The sequence below is a fragment of the Ovis aries genome, chromosome 11, assembly GCF_016772045.2.
Source record: "Ovis aries strain OAR_USU_Benz2616 breed Rambouillet chromosome 11, ARS-UI_Ramb_v3.0, whole genome shotgun sequence".
NCBI classification, from domain to species: Eukaryota; Metazoa; Chordata; class Mammalia; order Artiodactyla; family Bovidae; genus Ovis; species Ovis aries.
Window position 1 is genome coordinate 6963235 of NC_056064.1, and position 14315 is coordinate 6977549.

The 14315-nt window shown below is 41.2% G+C and overlaps 1 protein-coding gene across 1 annotated transcript in view; it reads left to right on the forward strand.

Moving 5' to 3' along the window:
• Positions 1-14315, forward strand: part of ANKFN1 (ankyrin repeat and fibronectin type III domain containing 1) — a 393710-nt gene that overhangs the window by 331264 nt on the left and 48131 nt on the right. The window contains exon 14 of the mRNA XM_060395103.1: positions 4492-4707. Within this exon, the coding sequence (XP_060251086.1) occupies positions 4492-4707 (216 nt within the window). The remainder of the gene's footprint in view (positions 1-4491; positions 4708-14315) is intronic.

Sequence of the window (14315 nt, forward strand, 5' to 3'; positions counted from 1 at the left end):
GATTTGAAACAACTCAACTGGAATTCCATCACCTCCACTAGCTTTGTTCGTAGTGATGCTTTGTAAGGCCCACTTGACTTCACATTCCACGATGTCTGGCTCTAGATTAGTGATCACACCATCATGATTATCTGGGTCGTGAAGATCTTTTTTGTACAGTTCTTCTGTGTATTCTTTCTGCCTCTTCTTAATATGTTCTGCTTCTGTTAGGTCCAGACCATTTCTGTCCTTTATCGAGCCCATCTTTGCATGAAATGTTCCCTTGGTATCTCTAATTTTCTTGAAGAGATCTCTAGTCTTTCCCATTCTGTTCTTTTCCTCTATTTCTTTGCATTGATTGCTGAAGAAGGCTTTCTTATCTCTCCTTGCTATTCTTTGGAACTCTGCATTGAGATGCTTATATCTATCCTTTTCTCCTTTGCTTTCCACCTCTCTTCTTTTCACAGCTATTTGTAAGGCCTCCCCAGACAGCCACTTTGCTTTTTTGCATTTCTTTTCCATGGGGATGGTCTTGATCCCTGTCTCCTATACAGTGTCACGAACCTCATTCCATAGTTCATCAGACAGTCTATCTATCAGATCTAGTCCCTTAACTCTATTTCTCACTTCCACTGTATAATCATAAGGGATTTGATTTAGGTCATACCTGAATGGTCTAGCAGTTTTCCCTACTTTCTTCAATTTAAGTTTGAATTTGGCAATAAGGAGCTCATGATCTGAGCCACAGTCAGCTCCCAGTCTTGTTTTTGTTAACTATATAGAGCATCCCCATTTTTGGCTGCAAAGAATATAATCAATCTGATTTCGGTGTTGACCATCTGGTGATGTCCATGTGTAGAGTCTTCTCTTGTGTTGTTGGAAGAGGGTGTTTGCTATGACCAGTGCATTTACTTGGCAAAACTCTATTAGTCTTTGCCCTGCTTCATTCCGTATTCCAAGGCCAAATTTGCCTGTTACTCTAGGTGTTTCTTGACTTCCTACTTTTGCATTCCAGTCCCCTATAATGAAAAGGACATCTTTTTGGGGTGTTAGTTCTAAAAGATCTTGTAGGTCTTCATAAAACCGTTCAACTTCAGTTTCTTCAGTGTTACTGGTTGGGGCGTAGACTTGGATAACTGTCATATTGAATGGTTTGCCTTGGAGACGAACAGAGATCATTCTGTCATTTTTGAGATTGCATCCAAGTACTGCATTTCGGACTCTTTTGTTGACCATGGTGGCTACTCCATTTCTTCTGAGGGATTCCTGCCCGCAGTAGTAGATATAATGGTCATCTGAGTTAAATTCACCCATTCCAGTTCATTTTAGTTCACTGATTCCTAGCATGTCGACATTCACTCTTGCCTTCTCTTGTTTGACCACTTCCAATTTGCCTTGATTCATGGACCTGACATTCCAGGTTCCTATGCAATATTGCTCTTTACAGTGTCGGATCTTGCTTCTATCACCAGTCACATCCACAGCTGGGTATTGTTTTTGCTTTGGCTCCATCCCTTCATTCTTTCTGGAGTTATTTCTCTAGTGATCTCCAGTAGCATATTGGGCACCTAATGACCTGGGGAGTTCCTCTTCTGGTATCCTATCATTTTGCCTTTTCCTACTGTTCATGGAGTTCTCAAGGCAAGAATACTGAAGTGGCTTGCCATTCCCTTTTCCTATATAGGTCATTAAAAAATATTGAGTGGAATTCCCTGTGCCATATTCTAGGTCTTGTCTTTATTAGTTATCTATTTTTATATATAGAAGTGTGTATATGTCAATCCCAATATCCCAATTTATCTCTCCCTGTCTTTTCCCCCTTGGTAACTATAAGTTTGCTCCCTTCATCTGTGACTCTATTTCTGTTTTGTAAATAAATTTATTTCTACAATTTTTTTTTAGATTCCTTCTCCACAGCTTTTAGAAATAAGTGTTAATGAGCTAAAGCCAGGTAACAATTCATGAATATTATGTCTTTTTCACTTTTCAAGGTGGGGGCAAAAGTGTTTTCCCCAAATTTTATTATTTTCCAGGCCTTCATATCTTATTCCAGACTTCCTTCAACTTCCTGTGGCACTGCAAACTGAATAAAGATCTTTAAGTATTATGCGTGTGTCTAGGGCTTACTGACACCCCTGCGATGTGCTGTGGTTACACCCTAGATGCTTGCCGGTGAGCCATCATCTGGCTCTTTACCGTGTAGGATCCTCAGGGTTCCCAGATCTGCTAGTCCTGACTGCATAGCACGACAGGTATTAACATGGTCTGTTTCTCCTTTAGGCTCTAAAGAACCCCACATTTGCCCCCTTATATGGCTGCAATTTACTTTCACAAGCATATTCTTCTTTTACTTTGGGCTCTTCCCAGAGCTAGCTATATAATTCAACTAACTATCAACATAGAATTTCAGAAAGATTTTTAGTGCTTTCTTGTTTAATCTCTTAGTCAACACATCCAAAGCTAACAGTGGACCAATAATAATAACTCTGCCTAAATGAAATGATCATCTCATTCAGTGTCTACCCACCCACTTTGATCCCAAGCAAATCATATTTTCCAGTGTCCTAGTGATAATATGTGAATTCAGACAACAAAAACTTCTTGAGCTATTACTATGTACCAGGCACTGTGCAAGGAACCCAGAGAAAAAGAGATGGATCTCACGACATTTACATCAATACACAGGAGAGCCAGGGTCATGCTAAGATACAAGTTGGTACCAGAAACAGCAAGGGACAAAAGAGGAGATGCTAAATTCTACCTATGAGAGTTGAGAAAGTCCTTCCAGAGGAGGTGAAACCTGAGATGAATCTTAAAAACAAGTAAGTGTTGTTTTCCAGTTCGAGCAGTAAAGAAAGCCTATACCCTACCTACCTGTATCAAGCTTGAGAGTGTACAAAATACTTCCTCATACATTGCTTGATTTAATCCATCACTCTCTAAGGTAAGGATTAGCATAAGGGATGTCTGAGCTATAAGGACTCTTAATTTTAGCTGATGAAGCTCGGGGCCAGAAAGAGTAAGTCATTTTTCAAAAGTCTAAGTGTTAATGAACAGCAGCCAGCCTGAAACTCAACACCAGGATAATTAAAAACTTAACAGCAGGAATGTGCTGGAGTCAACTTGTACTCACTTAGAAGAGACAGCTGTTAAGTATTCAGAACTTTTCAAAGCCTGCTATCAAACTTTTGATAACACGAAACAAAATATTATGGGAGTATTTACACCACAAAAATTGGCATATTCTGTATATCCGGACTTTTTTTTTTGATCGCCGGTTTACCAGCATGCCACTGCTGATTAAGCCAGTATGACCTTGCAGCAAACTGCTTTATATATAAGGCTGTAGTAAGAGCCTTACCCAATTATTTCCCTATGATACAGAAGTTAATTGTTGGAAAGCAATAATCTGACTGAGTAGTTAGGCCATTTTTTAAAATAGTAAGCCTGCCAAATGAATTTTTATAATGTCAATAATTATTTATGAAATTTCTTATTTATCAATATGCACTCTGCCCTTGTAAATTAAGAAGAAAAAGACACAGTGCCTACCTATGACGATCATTCCAGCGTTTTTGTAAATGTGGATACTGATCAGCTGGCTCATTTATTTTTAGGTCATCCTAATTACTTATACAAATTCAAGTTCTACTTTTGCTCTCCTGCTAACAGGCTATCTCATCAGCACTTATATGAGCTCACAAAAATCACAGCTAAGCTCTGAGATGATTAATAATTTTTAAAAAAACATAGACATTCAAAGGAAAGGGAGAGTTTATCCTATTCATCTACTGCTCTAAGTTAAAAATCTTTAAGCTTTGCACATGTGTAAAATTGCTTATTTCAATAACATCTGCCTGGGCCCCTCCAAAATTTAATGTGGCATCATTCTCTTCTTACCTTTCTAAAAGTATTGTCTACCTTGTTGACCTAGCTCACAAACAATTTCAACAAATTTTTAAATAACTAGAACTCTCTGAAATGCAGATAAGTGAAACCAGGCCAATCTTCCAATTAAAGTATCTTGAAGGGAATGTGCAGTCATTTGGGGACCTGTACAATGTGCTGCTTTGTCAATTCACTTCTTCATTTTGAACAACCCCACTTCATACCAGCTTACTGTAGATCTCTTGAAAACTCCGCAAGTAGCATACTTGAAATATCAGGCATTTTTCTTTAAAACATCTGGGATTCTCTTCAAGTGCTGGTAACTGAGGTTTATGTGCTGGTGTGTCTATGTGGGTAAGAGATATTTACAGACATTAAATTTGCTTAAAAAAAACATAATTTTTGTGCCTCTTGCTATAATCTTCGCAGGCTTATGGTAAAGACATTTTCTTTGAGCGTCTGTTAAGTACATTTCTATGACGCTACATATTCTAAGTTTAAATCTGCTTAACAACAACAAAACAGCTTCTCAGAAACATCAGATAATTATTCAGTGTCTTTTGTTGCAGTTATCTTGCTTTGTTTGCACATGATCAAAGCTACCAGAAATCTGTTCGTTTCTAGAATTTACTTGGGACACACAACTTGGGAAGAGTTTACTATGAGCCCATTAAAGATCGACATGGAAACATCCTCATAGTCACCATCAGAGAAGTGGAGATGCTCTATTCATTTTTCAACGGAAAATGGATGCAGATCTCAAAACTGCAAAGCCAGAGGAAGTCTCTCTCAACACCTGAGGAGCCAACAGCCTTAGACATTTTACTGATAACCATCCAGGTATGTAGTCTTTTCAATTTCGCAAAACACTGCAAGTTCCAAACTCACTTAATTGAACCTCTAGTGAAACATACCAAGAGCCAGTTACATATGCACTAATGGAAAGAAAAGGTCCAGAGACATATCATTGTTTGCATTCCACACATAGGACAGATGCAGAAACATCCTTCAGTTCTTCACTTCTACAAGCCCCTTCAAAGGCCCTAACAACTTCACATTTATAATTTTCTATCCTTTTCCTTAAGGAAAGCATCAAAAAGGGAGTTATTTTCAGGCGCCATCAAACTTGGATTTGCCCCTAAACATACAGCTAGAAGATGGCAGAGCTGAAATCTGAATTCAGATCTTCTCCTGGAAGCAGGCTTCTTCCTACCATTGTAACAGCACATTTGGGGGCAGGAGTTAGGATTTTGGTGAGTGGGGGACGGGAGAGAGAACTAAATAGTCACGGAGATGCAGACACCAGGCAGCTGAGATCCAGCCTCCGGCCTGGATGGCAGAGCTGGAATCTTGCGCTGACTTGTGCTCCAAGCTCCGCGCTCACTCCGTGCCGCCCCACCGCCTCGGGTGCTCTCTCTCGCTTCTTCTCTGTCTCTCACACACTCTCTTTTCTTTTCTTTTTTGTCGTGCTGGGTCTAGTTGCCCCACGGCTTGTGGGGTGTCAGCTCCCTGACCAGGGATCAAACCCACATGCCCTGCATTAGAAGGCAGGTTCTTAACCCCTGGACCACCAGGGAAGTGCCCTCACATGCTCTTATGCGAACATGGGCTTCAAGCTGTGGTTTGGTTTTGTTTTTTCCTTCTTTTAAACCAGTGATGAGAACAAGTTCTGTAGAGCTCTCCAGTTGCGTGGTAAAGCTAGGAGAAACAACTGCCTTAAGGTCTACATAACCAATGGCATATATCCACAAGATGGCCAATCTGGAATAATGGGAAAGGGCTCAGTCTCACAAGCCAAACCTAAGCCTTGACCCGGCAACCCCACATGATCACCCTAAACAGCTAAACCACTAGCCTGCTGACTTAGGTCCATCCTCCACTGAGGGGTGGCTTGTACAATAATCTCACCTTTCTGTACTTTTCTGGCCCAGACCAGGATAAAGTCCATCACAGCAAAGGTAAGCTAACTGGTCAAAGCCAATACCTCTGGATTTGGTTTCATGGAATTTGGGTTCATATGAAATTTATAGAAGGTGATGCTGTGTGTGTGTGTGTGTGTGTGTGTGTGTGTGTGTGTGTGTAGGTGTAGGTGGGAGCAGAGAACGCAGACACATTCGTGGTTCCCCTTTCACCTTTTATAAGTAAGTGCTAAAAGAAACATTTAAAAAATCATAATAAATTGAGCTTTTACAGGGTGACTAATACACTAATCCCTTATAGGGATAAACTGGAGTCTGGGCTACCTTTGCTCCTAGAAACGAAACACATCACAGGCCCCAGCATGATATAATACCTGGTTTCTCCTAGACTTATTACATTAAAAATGTGTTACAGGTGCAGAAAAATTCCAATCTGGCAAAAAGTTGTTAGAGGAGACCAAAAATAGAGGCAAGATCAGGTTTCCACACAGATCCAAGTGGAAAATTTACCCCCGCTGACTGGCACATTCTTGCTTGATGTCATTCCCACCCACCCCCTACTTCTCCTTTTTCCCCCTTCTACTTTTTCTCTCTCCCCTCCTTCCCATACAGGTCTCACACTAAAGAGGAAATGGGTGAATAAAATCCCTAGGGTAATCACTCTTAGACTTAACATTTAATTACGTTAGGAGGTAGCCCCACCAACTCAACATAGAGACAGATCTTGGTATTGACCAAAGGAGGCTGGATAGTTCCCACAATTACAGGCCACAGGCCCATTCTTTTTTCTTAGGGTCACTCGAGCGATGACCACTAGGCCTTCTGATTGGAAGCCTGAGCTTCTTTCTGTTTCATCACACCGCATTTTGAGGCACTGCTATGGAACAAGGCTGACAGTATGAGTCTTGACTCCACCGTTTTTGTTTATGTCACTAGAGCAAGTTATTTAATTTCTTACCCCCTGTCCTTCCTCTTCTGAAAATAAAACCTACTTCATGGGTCTCTAATGAGGATTAAGTGAGTTAAATATGTAAAGCATTAGAAGAACAGCGCAAAGTGAATGCTTAGTAAATGCTGTTGTTGTTGTTACTGACCGGTCGCTAAGCTGTGTCTGACTCTTTGTGACCCCACAGATTACAGCAGGCCAGGCTTCCCTGTCCCTCGCTGTCTCCTGGAGTTTGCTCAAATTCATGTCCATTAAGTTGGTGATGCTATCCAACCGTCTCATCCTCTGTCACCCCCTTCTCCATTTGCCTTCTATCTTTCCCAGCATCAGGGTCTTTTTCAATGAGTCAGCTCTTTGTATCAGGTGGCCAAAGTATTGCAGCTTCAGCATCAGTCCCTCCAATAAATATTCAGGATTTATTTCCTTTAGGATTGATTGGTTTGATCTCCTTGCTATCCAAGGGAATCTCAAGAGTCTTCTCCAGCACCATAATTCAAAAGCATCAATTCTTCAGCTCCTTTCCTTTACGGTCCAACTCTCACATCCGTACATGACTACTGAAAAAGCCATAGCTTTGACTATATGGACCTTTGTTGGCAAAGTGATATCTCTGCTTTTTAATACACTGTCTAGGTTTGTCATAGCTTTCCTTCCAAGGAGCAAGTGCCATTTAATTTTACGGCTGCAGTCACCATCTGCAGTGATTTTTGAGCCCAAGGAAATAAAATCTGCCATTGTTTCCACTTTTTCCCCTTCTATTTGCTATAAAGCGATTGGCATTAGATGCCACGATCTCGCTTTTCTAAAGTTGGGTTTTAAGTCAGCTTTTTTACTCTCCTCTTTTTCACTTTCTCCTTTCACCCTCAAAAGACTTTTTAGTTCCTCTCCACTTTCTGCCATTAGAGTGGTATCATCAGCATATTGTCGTTGATATTTCTCCTGGCAATCTTGATTCCACCTTGTGAGCCATCCAGTCCAGCATTTCCAATAATGTGCTCTGCATACAAGTTAAATAAACAGGGTGACAATATACAGCCTTGTTGTATATGTTTCCCAATTTTGAACCAGTCTATTATTCCATGTCTGGCTCCAACTATTGTTTCTTGACCTGAATACAGGTTTCTCAGGAGACAGGTAAGGTGGTCTGCCTGGTATTCCCATCTCTCAAGAATTTTCCATAGTTTGTTGTGATCCACACAATCAAAGGTTTTAACATAGTCAATGAAGCAGAAGTAGATGTTTTTCTGGAATTCCTTTGTTTTCAAATAGCCAATATTCCAGTGAATATTGGCTATTTGATCTCTGGTTCCTCTGTCTCTTTGAAACCCAGCTTGTACATCTGAAAGATCTTAGTTCACATACTACTGAAGCCTAGGTTGAAGAATTTTAAACATGACCTTGCTAGCTTGTGAAATGATCACAATTGTATGGTAGTTGACATTCTTTGTCACTGTCCTTCTTTGGGATTGGAAGGATAACTGATCTTTTCCAGTCATATGGCCACTGTTGAGGTTTCCAAAGTTGCTGACATACTGAGTGCAGCACTTTAACAGTATCATCTTTTAGTATTCTAAATAGCTGAGCTGTTAGTTATTTTTTATTATTTCTCTACTCAGAAAAATCCAACCAATACTAGGTTCTCCTCAGGGCACACCCAGTTCATCGCCTCCTCATCCCTACTCTCCCAGGGGACCTTAGGTACTGGTTCATTCAACCCTTGGAGTATTTCACTACTTCCTCTCCTTTACATAAGAAGTAAGGAAAAACTGTATAAATTTAGACTAAAAATAAAGACTATGTGATCCACGATGGAATTTTTAAAACAGATAAGGGCTTTAACACAATCTGGGCCCACAACTAATGTACTAATCCTTTAGGGCCCCAGGGAACTTCCAGGGTCTAACCCATTTAAATTCCTGACCCTCTCAAGCATCAGACCTTCATAGAAGGCGTCTCTTGTGTATCTGGAAGGGAAAGAGAAACCCTTCCCACACTTTCCTGGGAAGGAAAAGGGAGTTAGTACAGACAAGTCAGAACCCCCCTGAGCAAAGTAACTGGCAATGAAAGCACAGCTGACCCTTGAACAAACATCGCAGGAGTTAGGGGTGCCAATAAGCCCACCTCCAGCAGTGAATTCACGTATAACTTTTGACTCTTCCAAAATTTAACTACTAATACCCTATCACTGACCAGAAGCTTTACCAATAACATAAATAATTGATTAGCACATTTTATATGTATTATATAGTATATTCTTATAATAAGATTGAGAAAAGAAAATGCTATTAAGAAAATCATAAGGAAAAGAAAATACACTTCCAGTTCAGTTCAGTTCAGTTCAGTCGCTCAGTCATGTCCGACTCTTTGCGACCCCATGATTCGCAGCACGCCAGGCCTCCCTGTCCATCACCAACTCCCAGAGTTCACTCAGACTCACGTCCATCGAGTCAGTGATGCCATCCAGCCATCTCATCCTCTGTTGTCCCCTTCTCCTGCCCCCAATCCCCCCTAGCATCAGAGTCTTTTCCAATGAGTCAACTTTTCACATGAGGTGGCCAAAGTACCGGAGTTTCAGCTTTAGCATCATTCCCTCCAAAGAATACCCAGGGCTGATCTCCTTTAGAATGGACTGGTTGGATCTCCTTGCAGTCCAAGGGACTCTCAAGAGTCTTCTCCAACACCACAGTTCAAACGCATCATTATACTGTATTTATCGATACCATAAATTGATATCATCTCTTTACAAGATGAATCCTCTGTCAGTACCTATCAAAACACTGTCTTATACAAAACACTGTAGATGTTATACCTATTACAAACTGGTGATGTTCAGTTGCTCAGTCAAGTCCGACTCTTTGTGACCCCATGGACTGCAGCAGGCCAGGCTTTCCTGTCCTTGCTAGACATCAAAAATGAAAAAGTAATGTGAAAAAGAAATTCATATTTATTTATTAAGTATAATAATTCACACATTGATAATAAAGAAGCAGCAGTATGATTGCTTTGTGGTAGCCTAATCAATCCAATGTATGTATGTATGTATGTTTCACAGTAGCCTAGCCTATAGGCTAATGAATGGTCATGAAATTTTTATGGCATACAGTGTTACAGTCACACTCATAATACAGTATTGGAAACACTGTTACTTTTTTTAAAAAATCTAATGTGATGATAGGCTTATAGGCAGTTTCTCCAATTATGAGAGAGGAAATATACTACGTGGTAATGTAATTCGTTGAAAGCAAAGTTATAAACCAGTAAGAAAACTAAAATATTACTAATTTTACATTAAATATTCCTCACCTTATGCCTATGTAAGGATAGCCTAACCACTTCAATCCAAGTCTTGCACAAGTGTACACATTATTCTACACATATATTTTTCCATATTTACTGAAATCCATTGATAACTAGACTCACACAATACAAACCCAGGTTGTTTAAGGGTCAACTGTATTTCCATCAGAAAGGCCCCTCGCAGGTGCTGAGTTTCTCTGACCATAATCTTCAGGGGTCACTTCAATAACTAGAAACCTCACAGGTGAGGTTTTTTCCTGAAGATTAATCTCTGACGCTTGTACTTTAAAGTTTATAACACTTTGTCACATCTGTTTGACCCTCATGAAAACCCAGTGAGGCTGAGTGGGAAATCTGTGTCCAATCCATAAATGAAGCTATGGATTTCAGGGAAGGAACTCACCAAGGTCATACCAGCCAAAAATGAGCTTGTGGGCCCAGGACACAGGTCTTCTGACTCCTAGCCTGGTGCCCTTCCCATCTGCAGGGATGCTTCACTCACCTCCCCCTTCTTTTTCTCTAGACCCTTTTTAAAACTGTGGTCCTAGAGAAGCTTGCCTCTATCTTCCTATCCCTGCTTTCCTTCTCTTGTTCTCCTTAGACATTTCCTGTCACCTGCAGACACCCAGGATCTTCTTTTTACACCCGAGGTGCTCAGGACCAACTACCTCTTCTGTCCTTTTCTGCTATTTTCCTGCACATTCCTGCTATGCCTCCTAGGATCACCTAACATAGGAGTTTAAAACTACTGAAATCAGGAAGATTAATGGAAATGAGTCAATTGGACTGAGAATAAGAAACAACTGCTAAGTCACTTCAGTCATGTCCGACACTGTGCAACCCCATAGACGGCAGCCCACCAGGCTCCCCCGTCCCTGGGATTCTCCAGGCAAGAACACTGGAGTGGGTTGCGATTGCCTTCTCCAATGCATGAAAGTGAAAAGTGAAAGTGAAGTCGCTCAGTCGTGTCCAACTCTTCGCGACCCCATGGACTGCAGCCCACCAGGCTCCCCTGTCCCTGGGATTCTCCAGGCAAGAACACTGGAGTGGGTTGCCATTTCCTTCTCCAATGCATGAAAGTGAAAAGTGAAAGTGAAGTCGCTCAGTCGTGTCCAACTCTTCGCGACCCCATGGACTGCAGCCTACCAGGCTCCTCCGTCCATGGGGTTTTCCAGGCAAGAGTACTGGTGTGGGGTGCCATTGCCTTCTCCGAAGAAACAACTGGGGTCACACAAAAACTTGCTCATCAGTGTTCAGGGCAGAAGTATTCACAACAGCCAAAGAGGGGATACAACCTAAACGTCCAAAAACTGATAAATGGATAAACAAAAGTGGCACATTCATACAATGGAAAATTATTCAGCCATAAAATGAGTCAAGTACTGATCCATGCTCACATGGATGAAAACATTATGCTAAGTTTAAAAAGCCAGCCACAAAATGCTACACGATTAAATACCCAGTGCAGGCAAATCCATAGAGACTGAAAGTAGATGAGTGGTTCCAGAGGCAGGAAGAGGAGGGACCGTGGAATGAATGACAGCTGATTAATGCAAGGATTCTTTCTGGAATGATGAAAACAATCTGGAATTAGATAGTGCTGATAGTTGCACAACCCTGTGACTTTAGTAAAAAAAAAACTGCTGAATTTTATACTTTGAAAGAGTGAATTTTATGGTATATGAGTTAGATCTCAATATTAAAAAGTGGAAGTAATAAAGTCTACAGTAACCTGGAGAGCCCCTGTCTCATCTGAAGAACAGCCCTATTCAGCCGCAGCTAATTGCAGTGGAAGAAAGTGGTCCCAATGTTGAAGTCTTTTTCAATTTTTAAAGAGAAGTCAAAAGTCCAGAATTTGGGATAAAATCGCTCTATTTTTTAAAAGTTAGAAAACAATTCAGAAACTTTACATTCTTGGCAGCCTGTATCATCTTGGGCCACTGACCACCGTTTTATGACCTCTGCTAACCCTGGACAATTCCGCTTCCATGCCTTAGCCAATCAAACAAAAGTCAATGGAAAAGCAACTCATGTTGCTCCTCTAACAAGTTCTCAGGATATCTGGTCAATGAAGAGAAGATGAGTAGCCCCTTCCTCTATACCAGCACAACATGTTATCTCCCCAAGGTCCAGCCCCAGATCCCCACTACATCTGGGCCTCTCACTTCATATTTAATAAACATTTTTTCAGCACCAACTATGTGCCAGGAACTCTTCTAGGTGCTATAGAAAAAACAAATGATTAAGTCAAGGTCCTTGCTTTCAAGGAGTTCAGTCAAGGGAGGGAGACAGACATGTAAACAAATCAAGGTAATACAAGGCAGAATTAAACCAGAGCCTGATAGCAGCACAAACAGTGTACTATGAAAACACAGACAAAGTGACTATTAATTCTACCTGGAAATATCAGGGAAGGCTTTGTAGAGGAGGTGACATTTGGCTGAGCCGTGAAGTGTGAGTTCACAAGGTAGAGAAAAAAAGAGAAAGAAGGTGGGGGGAGGGCAATTAGAAAAAAAAAAAAAAACAGAAGAGAGGGAGGGAAGAAGAAAGGAAGGAAGACAGAAAAGAAGAGAGGGAGGAAGAAATTAAATAGATAATTAAATAGAGGGCATGGTTAAAAAAGAAAAGAGGGTAAAAGCTGGAAAAGCAGATCCCACCCTCCCTTGCGTCTGCAATGGACATTACCCAACCTTCATCACACCAGGCTAAGAAAAATCTACCTGTCACTCTCAAACTGAAATATGAGTTCCATGAAAGGAAGCACCATGTCCTGTTGACCTTGAGGTCATTAACATCCCAGCATAACGCCTGATACACAGTAGTAGCAGAGTGCGCTCAGTCATGTCCGACTCTTCGCCACCCCATGGACTGTAGCCCACCAGGCTCCTCGGTCCATGGGAGTTTCCAGGCAAGAATACTGGAGTGGGTTGCCATTTCCTCCTCTAGGTACTCAATGAGAGCTGGCAGAATGACTGAATTCATGAACCAATCAAGAATCAAAGAAGAGAGATTAGGCTATATATGAGAAAGGGAAAAGCAATCCATTTTGGCTGGAGGTAAGAGACACAAGAGGACTGTCGTGGAAATAGAGACTGGCAATGCAGATTAGAGGTCAAATCAGGCAATACATAAACCCAGAGGCATTTGATTTGGCTTAGGAGGCCTTTCTGGCTTCCCTGGTGGCTCAGCTGGTAAAGAATCCGCCTGCAAGGCGGGAGACCTGGCTTCGATCCCTGGGTCGGGAAGATCCCCTGGAGAAGGGAAAGGTTACCCACTCCAGTATTCTGGCCTGGAGAATTCCATGGACTGTATAGCCCATGGGGTCGCAGAGTCGGACACGACTAAGCGAGTTGCACTCACTCACTCAGGAGGCCTTTCTAATGCACCTCAGATCATGTGAACAGGACAGCTCTTTCTCTTCCCATGCATTTCACAGGCTCCGAAAACATTCTGACTAATGAAGGATAAATGACTATGTAAAGGCAGGAAAAATATAGTAGATGCTCAGTAATAGTCATTACAAAATTGAATGAAAGAGTGAATTACTCCATCCCAGAGTGACATTGTTTTTTACGTAACCACAGTATGTTCCCAACTCACTTTCTATTTGTGGTCAGTTCTGACCCCCACATGTTTTTTCTTATACTCATACCCATCCTATATTTTTACTCTTGCGTTTGGGTCTTTACAAGCACATTTTCTTATTAAGTTTCAACCCTAATTACGATAGGCTTATTTTTCCAATGCATAGGGTCATTCAGAGCTTTATTACTATTTTCCAGAAAATCAAAACCACACCAAACTTTGGACCCACAAATTTGATACACACATTCTTTATTTGTCTGGAACATCAATAAATATGCTGAACAGACTGGCTCTCAGGACCAGTCTCCGCTGCGCCATCACTATGTCCTACTATCGCCGTAGTATCCCCATCATCCGCAAATCTTCAACCCTGATGTTCAGCTTGCAGATTATACTGGAGACATCTCCCCGGTCTATGGATTCTGTTCTTTTGCTCTTAGAAATTAGAGTTGTCCATATGATTTGCCCATCACAAAACCATGTTGACTCTTAAGTAGTGTCTCAGGGCCTCCTAGGGACTGCAAATCGATTGCTTGATAGCTCACTCTCATTCTTCCCAAAGATCAATAAGTTGGTGGTCTTTAATTACCAGGGCCGTTCTGTGTTTCTCCCCTTCCTATTTCAAAGATAGACATATTTGCCCTTTTCCAGTCTTTAGGGACTTTTCCAGTTCTCCATCACTTCTCAAAAATAATGACCTG